This window comes from Colletes gigas, unplaced genomic scaffold (genome assembly GCF_013123115.1).
Source record: "Colletes gigas isolate AHSC1104 unplaced genomic scaffold, ASM1312311v1 Colletes_gigas_Sc00002, whole genome shotgun sequence".
NCBI classification, from domain to species: Eukaryota; Metazoa; Arthropoda; class Insecta; order Hymenoptera; family Colletidae; genus Colletes; species Colletes gigas.
Window position 1 is genome coordinate 10,333,139 of NW_025106631.1, and position 16,111 is coordinate 10,349,249.

At 37.9% G+C, this 16,111-nt stretch overlaps 1 protein-coding gene across 5 annotated transcripts in view; it reads right to left on the minus strand.

Moving 5' to 3' along the window:
* Window positions 1–4,849: 4,849 nt before the first annotated feature.
* LOC122398625 (homeobox protein cut) overlaps window positions 4,850–16,111 on the minus strand; it is a 236,781-nt gene continuing 225,519 nt past the window's right edge. For 3 of the 5 annotated variants that reach the window (XM_043398707.1, XM_043398722.1, XM_043398716.1), the window contains exons 7-9: window positions 12,161–12,818; window positions 11,810–12,083; window positions 4,850–8,104 (exon numbers count right to left, since the gene is read on the minus strand). In XM_043398707.1, the coding sequence (XP_043254642.1) occupies window positions 6,414–8,104; window positions 11,810–12,083; window positions 12,161–12,818 (2,623 nt within the window). In that variant the 3' untranslated portion in view covers window positions 4,850–6,413. The remainder of the gene's footprint in view (window positions 8,105–11,809; window positions 12,084–12,160; window positions 12,819–16,111) is intronic. The other 2 variants (XM_043398730.1, XM_043398723.1) reach the window with 2 other exon arrangements.

Below are 16,111 nucleotides of genomic sequence, written 5' to 3' on the forward strand. Positions count from 1 at the left end.
AAATTCACGAATTTCGTTAAAATAAAACGTTGACAAAATTTTAATTTTTAAGAGATAAACGGAACCAAAAGGAATGGCGCACAATTTTCTATTAAATACTTTCTTTTCTTCTGCTATGAATTTACTTACCTTTTCATCGACTTTCATTCTTTTCTGATTCATTAACAACGGTTCGTCGGTACCAGATAAACTATTACTCAATGTGTTCGAAGATGCCAAAAAGTCCAGCGATTTGAATCCAAAATTGTCGCCAGAACGTAAAAATGAATCTTCAAAGTACACTATGAGAAAAGTTTCGAGACCAGATTCACGACCTTGTCAGATTTCCATTGCTTTGGTCGAGGTTTCTTTCTAAGTCTATGGGAGATTTTTAAGAACAAACGTCGATGTTTGTCGCAGGTGACTTCATCGAAGAATGATCCGCTATTCGCAGATTTACACCCACCATTATTTCGAGCACGTTTTGTATGGTGTTTACTAATTGTTCGTTGGATAATTAGTTCGTTGGATAACGGGTTATCCTGTTCACCTTCTCCCTGCAACAATGTTCAATCTTCATTTCTTTTGAAAAATCAGTTAATCGTTTTAATCGTCCAAATTTCAGTTACAGTTTCTCCGAATTTCACGATATTAACCGTAGGAAAAATGTTACGCGAAAGTACACCGTTTGAAATATCTCTGGTTTCGTTATTATTGTACTACAATTTTTGTATTTAATGTACACTTTACGTTTAAGGATGCAGGCCTCTTCTAGCGACTAATCAACTCCGTAAATTCTTTTGCAAATTTCAAGGCGCTCATTTTAATAAAAATTGCTGCTCTTTCACAAGAATCCATAACTGAACTGACTTCGAATATGAGATCGACCAGTAACATCGGAACGTCCTTACTATTTATGATGTTTACATCAGTCGCGTAAATGCTATCATAAGTCCTCCGGGCATAACACCTTTTGTTGTGAGATTTATTTCGGAAATTATTCAAATTTTACAGAGAAAACTAAGTTTATTCGTGTTTTCAAAACGTCTAACTTCATTTCTGTTAATTGATAGAGCTCTTTTAATACAAATTGTTATTTATCTTCTGTTTGTTTATTAGTGTAAAGAGAAAGAATGCTAATAATCGTATCTGTAAAGCAGAATGTAATCATTTTCCACAAAATTGACTAAGTATTAATAGTATGATAAGAATTTAAATTATTAAAAGGTGCAAGAAGTTTATTTATTTTTTCTTCACGGTGTAACTATTTATACGCAGTATTAAATTTTGTTGTCGTATCGTTGGGTATACTTAGTATTAATTTTTATCACCGAGGGCGTTCAAATCTTGTTCTATACCTAATCGATAACATTGGTTGTGACATCACACAATATAAAGTATTATTTGTTATTGGCACTTGTAAAAGTAGAAAGCTATCGTACCGTTCGTCGGTAACAAAGAACACCAACACTAGATAACATTTTAATAATGTATACAAAACAAGAAATAAAATTAAAAATTCACGAAGACATTTATAAATGATCATTTTATTGATATTCGTAACAACAATAACATAATATCGTCGTATTACCGATTTATAACGTTTTCAGCTTTTCGTGTTTTTCGTTGTCGACAGATGATAAAGAAGTTGGATTTCATTAATTATATTTTTCAATGTTATTATTTTTATCGACACTTCTTTGTTCAGATTATTATTGATGAAATTTGTACCTAATACGAGTACAATTTTTCTTACGCATTACTGTTCTTGCATCTCGATAGTTTCAAACGTTGACCAGGAAACAATAGAAAAATTACATTGGATTCCGTTTACTTCGAACTTTTCTTCATGCACTATAATTACAATGTTTGTTGTTGATTTGTTTACTTAATTCGAAGTCTTAATATTTCGATAATTACATTGAGAAATAAGGAGGGATCAATAGAATAACCGTTATGCAATTTTCAATACAGTTCTTTTAATTTAGAAATTCTTGAAAGGAGACACTGATATGAATAATATAATCATATACGTATATACAATAAAGAGAATTTTCCATTTGTATCGTGTTTAAATTGTATTATTGCGTGTCTAAAGTTATCGAGGAATTATAATCTGTAGATTGTTTACCAGATTTCCTACCAAAGGAGAATTGATCAGTACACCGGTATGTCGTAAACGTGCGAGACATCGAGTGTTCCGTTAATTTACACGCTTTTCGTGCTTTTCGTTCGCATGATAAACGATTTAAAAGAAGAAGGAAACAATTTTTAACAATTAAAGATCAACCAACGATTTCGATAAATCATTTAATATATAAATTAATGAATAAATAAGAATCGTAATAAATTTTCTCATTCTCGTGCGTGGTCGTGCAAAATGTACGTTAGAAAAATTTGAATCCTAGTGGTCGCCACCTTCGCGATAAGAACCTACGTACGCTCGATGCCTCCGAAGATGCGATTTCTACAAAAATTGCCGCAAAGGAATCGTCGGTGATCTTCCCGTTTGTTTAAAAATCCAAAATAAAATCTCTCGTGTAGTCTTCAATACTTTGTATACCTTATTTATTTTTCTTCTTCATCTTCGTATAATAATCATAAACGTACAATTTAAAACAATAGTGCTCGTGTGAGTGTGTATGTATGTATGTGTATGCAATGTACAGGATAATCTTTAAGCTATAATACAGTTTGAAATGAAACACAAATTAATAAACTATTACGTTAGGTAGACCTTCTCGTTTTTTTTTAATACAATTATTTTTACTACTGAATGACAATGTCCTTTCTCAGCGTATAATACCTTGCTTCTCTCGTCTCCCGTTTTACTTTTCCCCCGAAAAATTTTGATCATTTTACGCGGCACGTACGCGCGTATACAAGAGCATCGATAACTTTTCTTTTCCTGAATATCTATCTACAGTTATCTTTACGTTTTCGTTATTTATTATTATTTTTTTTTTTTTTATTTTGTATCGTCGGTTCTGTAAAATATTCATTATTATGTTTACGATATGATTTTTCCTCCTTCCGGTGGTCCTTGTCTGAACCCCGCTCGTGTGTCCGCACGAACTTTTTCCCTATATTACAAACTCCCTACCCGAAGAACCGGGTACTCGCCTAGAAAGCCGTTTCCGCTTAAATAATTAAAGCTATCTGCTATCTAGAGTCTATTCGGTATCTACAGAAGAACCTATATGCCTCGCAACTCGCTCGAGAAACAAGAGAAAAAAAATTGTGAAAAGAGAAGGGGACGAGTGGTTGAAGATTTTTTGGGTTTCGGAGTGTGGCCGGGAAGGGGAACGAATGGGATGGACGAATGGGTGGGCGGTGGGGGAGAGGGGGTGAAAAAACAAAGAAACCGCGATGCCGATCGTCCCTAAATGGATCGGGTTACATACAGTTTACACAGCTGCGCGATCAGCGACGATCGGTCAGCAATTGTTCGCGTCGTAACCCAACGAGATTGACAATCGGACGGTCTCATCAGGCTGGTTTGCAGTCGTGTGTTCGGCGACTAATGCTCGACTTGAGATCCATTTTTGTTCCCTGGTTGCCTCTTCGCTCTTTCGGGTCCACCGAGTTCTCTGACGTTATGCTGTTCCCAGTTGCTGGTTCGCGTTCGATTGTCAGGCAGCTTCGCGCGACTGGTCGATGTCATTAAGTTACGAGCAACGATAAACAGCGTAGACGGCAATAATAATAACGACGATAATAATAATAATAATAATTAGAATAATAATTAGAATAATAATAATAATAATAATAAATGATTAAGGATAACGAGGGTGACGTTAATCGATATCGATAATCAGTGGTGAGGATGATAAATAATAGCGTCGTGTACCGTTCGTACTTCAGTCCCCCGAAGGTTCTAGGTTCGTGTGAAAAAACCGTAAATTGAAGAAAGAAAAATGTCGGATCACTGGTCTCTCAATTAGCAATGCCCTTTTTTTGTTCAAGTGTTTCTCTCACTGGGGTTGGCTGTCTCGCTCGCACGTCATATTTTTTCCCTTTCACTCATTCCGTTTTCACTCATATCTCTCTTTTTCTCTCTCTCTCTAGCCATTGTTCGTTTTAACTGCGGACTAGAATTTAATCGAAGATTAAAATTTAATCTGGTAAATACAAGTTTGATTCGTAATATCGAGGATAATTGCCCCTTTCTCTCTCGCACAAGCACGCACGCACGCTCTCGCTTTCTTTTCATTCTCAGGCTTCGAGATAGTATACGGTAATCGTAATTATATGTTCTCCTGTCGCGCTCTACGCTTAACGCGGACCCGACGCCGCGTTTCCACGTGGCTGCGGAAGAACGGACACCATTTTCCATTTGTTTCGTTTTTCTTTTCGTTCGACGCCCCGCGGTCGATTACGTCTTCGTCGGAAACGCGGCGTCGGTGTCCGTCGCGTACGGCGCTCGGGTCGCCATTACTTCCGCGTGAATATATCGCTATTAAAGAGTTAAGTGTGGTAATTAAGTATAATATACAAGATTTGTGTATGTGTAATGTTCTCGTATGTTCCGAGTCTCTTTTTTGTACAGTTATTTACATCGTTGATGCGAGCTTACGGTGCCACGCTTTAACACCCGGTATAAAGATGCCGGCGCATCTTCGTCGCACAGAAAGAGGCCGCCCTCCAGCCCCCACGTACGTCGCGTTTTTTTTTAATTTTATCATCGCATATAAGCTCTATCACATTGGCTTCACAAGCCGTATCGTTATCGCGATAAGAATTCGAATGGTAATAAAATAATACAATATAATCAATAATAATAATAATAATAAAATAGCAATGATAACGTAAGCCTAATAATACAGTAATATTGGTAGTAACTGATAACCTCGATCACCGATCGCTTCGTATAACTAGCTTTCTCTATGCGGGAATAGAAAAAAAAAAAAAAACAAAGACTACTCAGAAGTGGACAGATCAGGGCTTGACAATTGTTATAATATAGGTTTAGGTTCTTAAAACAGATACGAAGAATTTTTACTCCAAACGATCGTTACAAAGAACCTAAATTTCGGACTGTATCGGTTCCTTGCATCGGCTCTCGTATAGCTCCTATATTTTTTAGATTCTGAATCTATATAATGTAAATGACTTCTGAACAGTCAGATCGGACGTTGATTATCTTTTCAAGATATTTATGAGATATATTTAGACTGTACAGATTCAGAACTGTTTCGGAACCTATATCATAAACCTGTATCATAAACCAACATAATTCGGCTTTTAGGTTCTTCGTAACAGTCATTTCGAACAAAAGTTCTTCGCAACAGCTTCTACACCAGAACTTGTATATAACGGTTTGAAACAATTACTTTCGGAACCTACCCAAGCCCTGGGACAGATTTTTGCTCGGTCCTGGCCCGCTTGCCAATTCGGAAACACCAAAACGGAAACTACGTATCTCCCAACGACTTAACGAAAATTTGATAACAGCCGATTCTAGGCGATCTCGTTGCCTGTTCATGGAAAACATCGCCCAGGGCAAGCAGGACGCAGGACGAAGAGCGAGAGGACGTTTTACGTTTCTAACTTGTTTCGTATTTTTGTTTTTTTTTCCCCGTTGCGAATAAACGACCGCGCTTTAACCGAACAGATAAAAAGGTACGTAATCGGAGAGCGGAGTGTAGTAACATTAACAGCTTAACAACTATGGGGATAGGAGAAGTGTATAAACAATATAACATGAATCACAATTATGCAATAATTATTAATCGCTCATCTTGGCGCGTAATTAGATAAAATTAATAATAATTTGATCTAACAACTGGTTATTCGTAGATTGCACTCTGACGAACCCGGACCCTTTCCGTTTTCCCGTTCGGTTCTTACTTTCTCCACTTTCTTTTTCCTACCTTGAAACATCCCTCAGGGTCCGCTCGAAAACGGAAGCGGCCAGGGTTTCTTCGGATTTCGAGCGAATGTGCGACGATCGCCTCTCCCTCCCTCATTACCCCCCGAGCTATCTCGTCGCATTACAGTCTTCTAACAATACAAATCCGCTGTAGTAACCGTGCACACCCAACACACTATTCCGTTCCGTATCGATTAAAACGTTACGAAAACAGTTCTTTTGATTGAGCTCCATCTTCCTCGATAGCAGCCTCCCTGCCGGTAGCCTTTGCGCGCCAGATCAAAGGTTCATGCACATCTGCGTGTCTTTTTTTTGTTCACGTATCCTACTTTGTATTCGCCATCCTATGATAATGCCCTCGTAGTAGGCAGGACTCGGCCAATCAGACCTGACCGAATCCTATGACTGGTTTCCTCTTTAAGAACTTAACTAGGCCGTAGTCGTCGGCTAAATTGTGACCGTAACTTCCGCAGCGTCATTTTGGCATGTTTAAACGTCGTCCACTTCGATCCTCACCCGTTCGAATATTTGTCCAATGCGGTCTCGCGACCACACGATCCTTTTAATAATCCCACGTTTCTTCTGGCTCGTGTTTCACTACGTTCTCCTTGGGACTTTCTTCCGTAGACGGTTGCGTTTGCTGCGTTGAGGGCGGCCTCGGCGACGTCACTGGACTGTTCTGTCCAGATTTCGGACTAGGTAGAGGGCTGTCTCGGTCCTGGCCGTTGTTTCCGGAGACGGACGATACGTCGCTTTGCGCGTCCTCCTCGTATCTGTCCTGCACTGGGGTCGGTTCCACCCTGATCGTCTCCTCCGCTTCTCTCTTCACACCGTAATCGTCCGTTTGCATCACGCAAACGCCGTTTATGATCACCTCGTCGCCCGTTCTAACCGGTTCCTGCCACTCTGGGTTCACCCACTGCGGAGCGGCAGGTTTCCGTCTATTCGATCTGACCGTGGCTGGCGCGGTGGGTGTCTCCGCCGGTTCCCTCTTTATACTACCCGCCGAACCCTCGGAGTCTTCGCTGCCAAGGTTGCTCATCGCGTCCTCCGCGTCCTCGTCCTCGAACTCCTGGTTCGGTTCCCTCTTCAGCGAGCTCATCGACAAATCTAGACCGGAACACTGCTCCTTCAGCGCGTTCCCCACCAACGCGGCCAAGTTGGGGTTGAAATACGGCGAGTAGGGCAGAGGCACGTTGCCCAAGCCCAGTCTCTCTTTTTGGATCTCCAGTAGTCTTTGGTTCAACAGCAATCTAAACTGAACTGGGTCGAACGGCTGGCCGGGTTCCCTTGGAGATTGGGGTTCTGGCTGGCCGTGCGGCGTTTGCTGCTTCAGTCTCATCCGATGATTGTGAAACCAGTTGGTTATCGTTCTCGAGGATAGCGCCAATTCGCTGGCGAGAAACTCGATGGTGGCCACGTTAGGGTACGGATCGAGAGCGAAAGCGAGCCTCAAGGCTTCCTTCTGCTCCTCGGAGAAGAGGACTCGTTGTTTCTTGGCGGATGCTGGCCCCGGACCGGGCGAAGCCGCGTGATAGAACTCCGCCGTGTCGTTGCTCGACGTGTCCGAGCTGTTATCGTGGCCTGGTCCGCTGCTGCGTCGTCTTTTGTTCGCCTCTCTTCGTTCGTTCTTCAGCGCCTGTAACCGATCGACGTTGTGCGCGTCCGACAGCCACAGTTGCATCCTGATGAACGGCTCCCGACCCTTTATACTGAGCATGTGCCACGGTTTCGGTTTGCTCAGCAGCTCGCTGACGGATCCTTGCGACAAACCGAGCACAGCCTCGCCGAAGATCTTCTGTCCGATGTTGTTCGCCAGCAGCGCCTCTTTGATCTTCGTCGTGATTGTTTGGGTGTCGAGGTCCTGCGTCAGCGCGGCCATTTCGTACACGCTGGGCGAGATATGCGGATGAAGACCGCGAAGAGGCGACGGAGTCATCTGATGGTGCGGCGAGTGAAGATTCATTTGTTGCTGCTGTTGTTGCTGTTGCTTCTTTTGCAGCTCTTGCATACTGAGCTGCGTGTGAGGATGAAGGGGACCCGGGGGTGTTAACATCATCGGTGGAGGCGGTTGAGGGTGCTGAGGAAGCTGAGGACTCTGCTGAGGCGGTCCGAGTTGTATTTGGTTTTCTTGCTGATGTTGGGCGACCGCCTGAGCGGCTGCCTGCGCTGCGGCCTGTGCCTTCGCGGCGTTCTGAAGCTGTTCCTGAACCAGTTTCGTTGGAGGCATAGGCTTCATCGGCGTTCCACAAGCTGTAAAAGATAAAGGACACAAATATTGAAGAGTCGTTGCGCACTAACCGCGTCTAATAGTCCGAAAGCTCTGTCGAACGGATGTCAGAATGTTGTTTCGTTCGATTCTGCCAACAAACACGTTCGCTCGTCTTATTGGGTTGATGCAGTAAATTCGTGCTGTTCCTTTTTATCGAATGACAATTAATTGGAACTAAGAAATACAGAAAATTTCATTAATTATACAGTGGTGGATATACAGGGTGTTCGGCCACATTTGAGAAAAATTTTAATGGGAGATTCTAGAGGCCGAAATAAGACGAACATGAAGAATACCAATTCGTTGATTGAGGTTTCATTAAAAAGTTATTAACAAAATTATTAATAAAATTTGTCCACCTACACGAATTTTTTTCTGGAAAGTGCGTAGGATTTTGGGGGTATATCTATTCGCCAAAAATGATTGTAATTGACCCCCATAACTGAAAATAACCTTTTCAGGACGATTTGAAATTTTTTTTCGTCGAATTTAGGCACCTACCCCCTCCTATCGATGTTTCTTAAAAATTCGGTTTTCATGTCTAACTAATTTGGTTGATGCTGTCCGGAAAAGTTGTCTAATACTTCTTGGAGGTATCCATGAGCTCTACTTCCATGCTAAATTTCAATAAGATACTTTCACTATTGTAGGAGTTATGGACGTTTGAAGATTGGACCATTTTTATGAGGTTTTTCTCACTTTACGGTATTAAGGAACAACTTTTCCAATATTCTTTGAATTTCTAAATGTTCTTCGCCAAAATACGCGTTGTCTGCATTTTGAAACATTAAAATCCTCCAATCCGTTCAGAAGTTATGATATTTTAAACATACGCATGAAATTTCAGGGCAACATTTCTGGCCACACATTATATTTTCGGTAATGAATTTTTTTCTCGAGAGTGCCTAGGATTTCAAGGAAATGTGTATTCACCAAAAAATGATTGTAATTGACCCCCGCGCCTAAAAATAATTTTTTCAGAACAATTTGGAATTTTTTAATTTTAATAAGTTTTTAAGAAAGCGTCAATCAATAATTTGGTATTCTTGATTTTCGTCTTAGTTTAGCCTCTAGAATCCATCATTCAAATTTTTCCCAGAGGTGGCTGAACACCCTGTATATACTCATGGACAAAATTATAACACATCCATTGGATTCTATCGTATGTATAACAGTACTTAATACTAGAATTACCGACAATTATGGTGTATTTATTTGTACCAAAGAAATTAAAACGATGTATATTTGGAGAAATCCAGTAAAGTAAATTTGTAACAACTTTTATTAGAATTTACGAATAGGTCATTTTGACTAGTTTGATAGTTCTAGTGTTAATAAAGAAGAATATTCCCAGAATACAATTATAAATAAACAGAAAATATGAAAACATTTCCCAGAAATAGAATATTTCGAAATTATAATAGCACAAAATTATAGGACATTTCCGTTGCAAAGAGTCATTCTGTGAAGCTACATTTGCGTGTATTGTCTTATAAATCTTTTGATGGAATGACTCTGTCAGTATAAATCAAAAAACGAATAAAACTAAAAGCATGTCACGTAGTAAATTATTAAACGAGAATGAAGAAACAGACATTTTGTGATCAGAAGCAAAAATAGATTATTTAGAATAGATTACATTTAAAATGAGTACAAGTCTGTATGACATATATTAAATTTTGTATGTAATTCTAAGAGAAGAGAACGAAAAGACCAACAACTTTTTTTTTTCAAGAAACATAAGAGCAGTTTAAACTTACGAAAATATTATTTAGATATAAATTATCTTGTTTTACACGTAATATTGTTTAGTAGAAGTACCATGTTAAGACCTTATAATTTTAAGCGTAACATTAGATTCTTTAGTTAGTAATATTGTATAGGAGGGACATCAATAGATTTCCATTGCATTTTTTTAATGGCATACCTATACAATTATCTCGAAAACTAAGTTGACATACCTTCCGAGAATACATTTATTGCGAAGGAAACAATGTGATCAATATTCTGGCGAGGTCAGTGTTATTTGCCAACAATAATTTTAGAATTGATTAGTTGATTGCAAACAAGTGTAAAAATAAGACTACTTTCTCATTTGTGAGAGAAGATACTACTAGTGAAACGGAATGTAAGTTAACAATCAATAATGATTGACTAATAATCATATGTTTAAAAACAATATCAAGTACGAATATTCCACTTTACTCGTGAAACAATTTTCTTAGAAAAACTTTAAAAACTATATAATTACAGTCCAGAAAGTGCCAAAATATCGCGAACTTACTCCCGCGGATAGAATGCCACATGGATGAAGGGAAATACCTTACGATAAATTGCTATCAGTGTGGAAATTGTCAACAAGATTGTACAACGAATTATGAATATAGGCAATGCAGAAAATTTGACAAGATCGATATCAAGTTTTATTGAGAGAAAAGTCGTTGCAAACCTTTTTATTTCAGTAGAACAAATAAAGGAAGAATTGTCTTTGCTGATTCAAGAAACGCAAATTCGAAAGAGAATTCATGATAACGATCTTCATGGTTGAGTGATAAGAAAGAGACCTTATATTAATAAAGTAAATGCTCGCAAACGTTCATTAAAAGATATTATTTATCGATGAATCCAAATTTAAACATTGCAACAATCGCAAATCTGTAAAGAAAGTGGGGTTGTTTGTTGGCTTTTGAGATTGGTAATTTGCATTTTATCGATGACAATCGATAGAACAGTGTCATTTGTGCTACAAGACGACGATCCTAATTTTATGAAAAAAAACAAAATTGAATTTACTCCCGAGCTAATATCTCAATCTCATAAAACACTTATGATACCACTTGGACTGAAATACTCCAAAAGCTGCAGAATACATAATAAAAACACGTTTCGAAAAGCAATTCTATTTCAAAATTACGGAAATTAAAGGATATCAAACATAATATTAAAAATAAATCTGTAGTTTCATAAAAGTTATACAGATATTTTCTGTTTTTCTCTGTTTACTCATTTTACAATATGGCTTCGGATTGATATTACGAAGTTTTGCTATTTGAATAATATTTTGCGTCGCTTTAAAGTAATAAAAATTGATTTTACAATTGTGTCAACTTATATTCCGAGACTACTATATATTTAACAGATGCAGACCTTTGATGAATATTTTCAAAGACGGCATGCCGAATCATATTTCTCAACTAATAACAAATAAAGGAGCTCCTACAGAGTGCTAACGAACCAAAGTACATATATCTCAATTATATTACTTTTATTATTGTATTTTACTGCTATAGTTATGCCACAATATCATGTTTTAAATTATATCTTCGCGCACACATGAATTCGACAGAACGTTTCTAAAGTCTGTACGATTGTTTTTTTACATTCCTACCGAAAAGTCCAAAATATTGAAAAATGTGGGTGATGCTATAGTTGTGGAACGTAACCGTATCGCATTATAAAGACGATTGCTAATGATTTTAAATGCGGATTTAGGTATGCCGGTAGAGTAAGGATCGCGGATTTACGATTCAGCGAGAAGAGGGGAGAAGTGACGTGGCACGAAGTTACTCATCAACCCAATAAATGGCAGTCGAACGATTCGTTCTTTCGATCGTAGCACCATTCGGCCGATAGTTTCGAGCTCCCAAACTACGTTTTTAGTAAAATAACAAAACATCTATATTGACCTGAGTTAAACTTACGAGGCAGGCCACCGTAGCCGCCGGTCCTCATCAGTTTTTCCGGTGCGATCTTGTACTGGCTGGCTACCAGCTTGTGCACGGCGTTGTCGTCCTCGAGGAACATCTTCATCCTGATGAATGGCTCGCGGCCTTTTTGCGTGAGCATGTGCCAGGGCTTTGGCCGCGCCAGGAGGTCGGAGACGGATCCCTGAGAAAGACCCAGCACGGATTCACCGAAAAGACGTTGGGAAATGGAATACTGAGACAATTGTTCCTTCACCTGGGAAGATGAATCTCGTATGAACATCATCGTTAAGGCAAACTACTTAAAAGGGCGATCGAAACGTGTTCACTTACTCTCTTCACAATGTCCTCGGTGTTTAGGTTATTGTACATGTCGAATTGTTGCTGCGTGATGGGAGGAAGTACTGCTTTCAGGGGTCTCTGGTTGGCCGAATGATGCGTAGGCGTGGACGGTTGACTGATCAGACTATTCGTGATAGAAGCCATCCTTTGGAGGGGACTGGCTGCCGCCGCACCAGAGAATTCCTCGCTGGGCGTCATCGCCGGCGGAAGAATCGAGTTTCCAAGCGGCGAACTCGCGCTGGATCCGCTCGGGGTGGATTGCGGCGCGGTGGTTTCCTGTTTCGGCCTGACCAACGAGAAAGCGCTACCGGCGTGTCTCATCGCTTCCTCCATTTTTTCTTTCTCCTCCTCGGATACACCGTTTATCATTTTGTTCCTAGGATCCACTTTTCCTAGGCTCAAGTCCTGAACGCCACCACCGTTCGTGGCCAAATGGTGTTGCTGAAGAGCCTGCTGCTGAAGCGCCAGGAGACCAGGGAGACCCGGCAATCCTGGAAGTCCAGTCAACGTAGGGTTCTGACCAGGTGTCGTGTTTAGCTTCTGCAGCTCGCGATGGTACGCGTCCAGCGCCAATCGAATGTCGTCCTGCGTACGCTCCATGCCTTGCAGGCCGCCTTGAGCACCACTGAAAAAGTGCGGAAACATCGCACTACAATCAATCGAGGTCGCGTGCTGTCCTCAATAATGAAGGGTATGTGTACGTAATATTCGTCTGGACGGGTCACAGTGTCACGAATCTATGGGCGTTTCGAACAAAATTCATAACTAAAATAACACAAATGTGCTTTTTAGTACTTTAAACTCGAGACAAAATTGATAAACACTTAACATACGGAATTTAGACAAATCATTAGTATTGTAAAAATGTTGCTCTGCAGCTCAAAACGTTTTATAATACGTAATTTTTAACAATAAATTGTAAAATTCAGTAAAAATTGTGTTTATTAGTATTTTAAGACATAATATGAATTTTAAACGTCAATTTTTGTTTACTTTTGTCCATTGTTCGTCACACTGTGCGGGTGTGCAATTCGAACTGTGGATTACGTATTTACATCTGACATTTACGTGTTAACACCTTGACAACCGCCTTTCGTGAACTTCACGCAACAACACGAATCAACTGAAAGTTGTCTATAACTCCCTGCAATATTGAAATTAATAACGTGACATTTTTGAATAATAAAGTTTCTTGAAATATCACGTTACAACAGTTGTTCCTGTTCGTTACAGGTTTTGCACTCCATATTAATCCTACAAATCATATACATCTTTTTGCAAATTAAGTTTTTCAACAAAATTTTCATGCCTTTTACTGTATTCTTGATCGATGAAAAGACTAAAAAGGACCACAGAGGACCAGTAGCATAAGTAATCTTAAATAGGCATACTTTTTGAAACTTAAATCGTGTCTAGTGCCTGTTAACGTAGTTTTTGATTCTAGGTAGCATACAATTAATACTTTACCGACCGGTACCAATTGACCCTAAGCTATGCACTTATTCTTGTATTTATAAGAATGTTAAATCAAACTTTGTAAAAGTGCTTACTATATTGTCCTCTTTCTATCATTATAGGGTAATTAAATCTAATAATATTTTTTTATTTTCATGAGAACCGGTTAATAAGTTATCGGTCGGTAAAGTGTTAAGGGGTAAAAAGTCGATTAATAAGCTACCGGTCGGTAAAGTGTTAACATAATAAACGTTTGTAACGTGGAAAATCTGTCCGATCGGTTGTCAATGTGTTAAATAATGAAACAAATATAGCGGCACATTAATTTTAGCCGCGTACGTCATCTTTTTAGGTATAGTTCGCGCGCGGCCGGTCTATGCCATGACTCACAAGATCTATGGGATGCGCTACCGATTTAGTAGGATACTTTGTAAATGTGTGCTAGAGACATTCGACCAACACTACACCCAACAAACAATCGTCAAACTAACGCGGGTAAGGCTTGAAACGATTCCAATAATAATTATTTCAAACCCTTATATAAAAGTTCGAAGTGTTATACAGAATTTCTGTAACTGTTATTTTTTAGGTTCTATATTGGTTCTGCAGCGATTTTTAATCTATATATTGTAGTATAAATATTTATTGTTTGCTGTTTTCAAATCAGTTCGGATTTCGTTAGTCTTTTAATTATTTATCTTTTCTTAATTCTTTTTCTAAGTTCTTTTTCAATTATTTTGTAACTTGATAAATTTTCGTTAAAACAAAGATTCGTTTATGCGATTCGAAGCATGGGAAAATTAACTTAAGAACACTGACAAACTTGATCCTTTATCTTAAATATATTTTCATTTTTTTTAATTTTACAATACTAATACGTAACTAAAATTTTATATTTTGTCAAACGTTTTCTCTTGTCTTTGCATTAATAGATTATCATTTATAATATCTGCTTTTATGGACGAATACCGGATAAAGTGAATTTAAGTGCTGAAAAGTGCTTAGACATTTTACTTTTCTTTGTTTTCTAATAGTGTAAACTATTTATTCAACTTTTAAATCTGGGGTTTTAAAAATATTCTTCTATTTCATTTTCTAGGATTGGATGTGTTTCATTATTCTTTGATGCAGTACGAGCCCATGTATTTTCTGCATTTCGAAGTAATTTCTAAAAATCATTTTCTTCTTCAATTTTATTAATAGAATCTTCATTTTGGGTGTTGCTTTCTATTATAAGTTTGTAAAAGGTCCTTCTTAATGTTCTTTATATTTATTCGATACACATTATACAGGATGAACCACGTAACTTGATTAAATTAATTTATTCTACTACTAGTGGACCATTCAAGAAGTTTTTTGTCAAATATAACATGCTTCAGGGAGAGCTTTCAACTGATTATACTAAATTTTTTGCAAACTGTATTTTTTAGAGTTAGATGAAAAAAAGATATTTTTTATGATGTTTATCGATATTTGTCTTAATATCTACTAAAAGATAGGTGTACAAAAAATATAGGTTTTTCTACAAAAAACTAGAAGTGACCTTAAAAAATTTGGAAAAAAAACAGTTACAAAACCTGTATAGAACCTGAAACATAATGGTTATAGAACCCATATGAAACCTGATGCAAGAACCTTACCGCATTGACTGCCACTTTATCCATATACGGATGACTTGAATTTTCATTAAGTAATTTTCTAAATAAATCTAGATAGGACTCTTGAATATTAGAGAGTCTATAAAAATGAGTTCTATGACAAATTGTGGGTAGGCTAGTTTCCAGTTGTCTAAAAACAAAGTATCGCTTTCACATAGAATTTTAGGGCTTTAGTCTGACAGTCGATGTATCTGAACCGGATCTTAAAATTTAGGTTCGTTATAACAGTTACTCAGAATAAAAGTTCTTAGTAATTGTTTGAAGAATTTATGCTATAACTAAACTGCGGATGTTTATGTCAATAAAATATGTCAAAATATGTAAGTGACATATGTCAAATATGTATCAATAATATGCCGAAATATACAGGAATATGCAAAATATATTCAAAATATGTTCAAATAATTTTCTTACTTAAATATAATAATAATAAATTATAATTTAAATTACAATGTGTTACGAGTATTTTTTCAATATTGTTAAGAGTTAGTTGATGACGTTTATCGTTTACAGTCAATTTATAAGCTGAGAACGAACGTTCCACATTACAAGATGTAATTGGGGCATATTTGAATTTGCTGAAGTAGCATGCTTTAATTGTTTTAGGCTTTCTAATAATCTGACCATATAAAATTCGTTTTCGTAGAACCTATCTGCCAAGAATACTTCATAATTACTGATTAATACTATTCGTAGCATCTATGAACTGTTATATAGATAAACACGAGATATATAAATAGCTATGTTGTGATTTCTGCCATGGCTATCGTATACAAACGATGAATTAATAGACTGAAATAGATGTTCGGAAGTCCATATAAGCATTCAT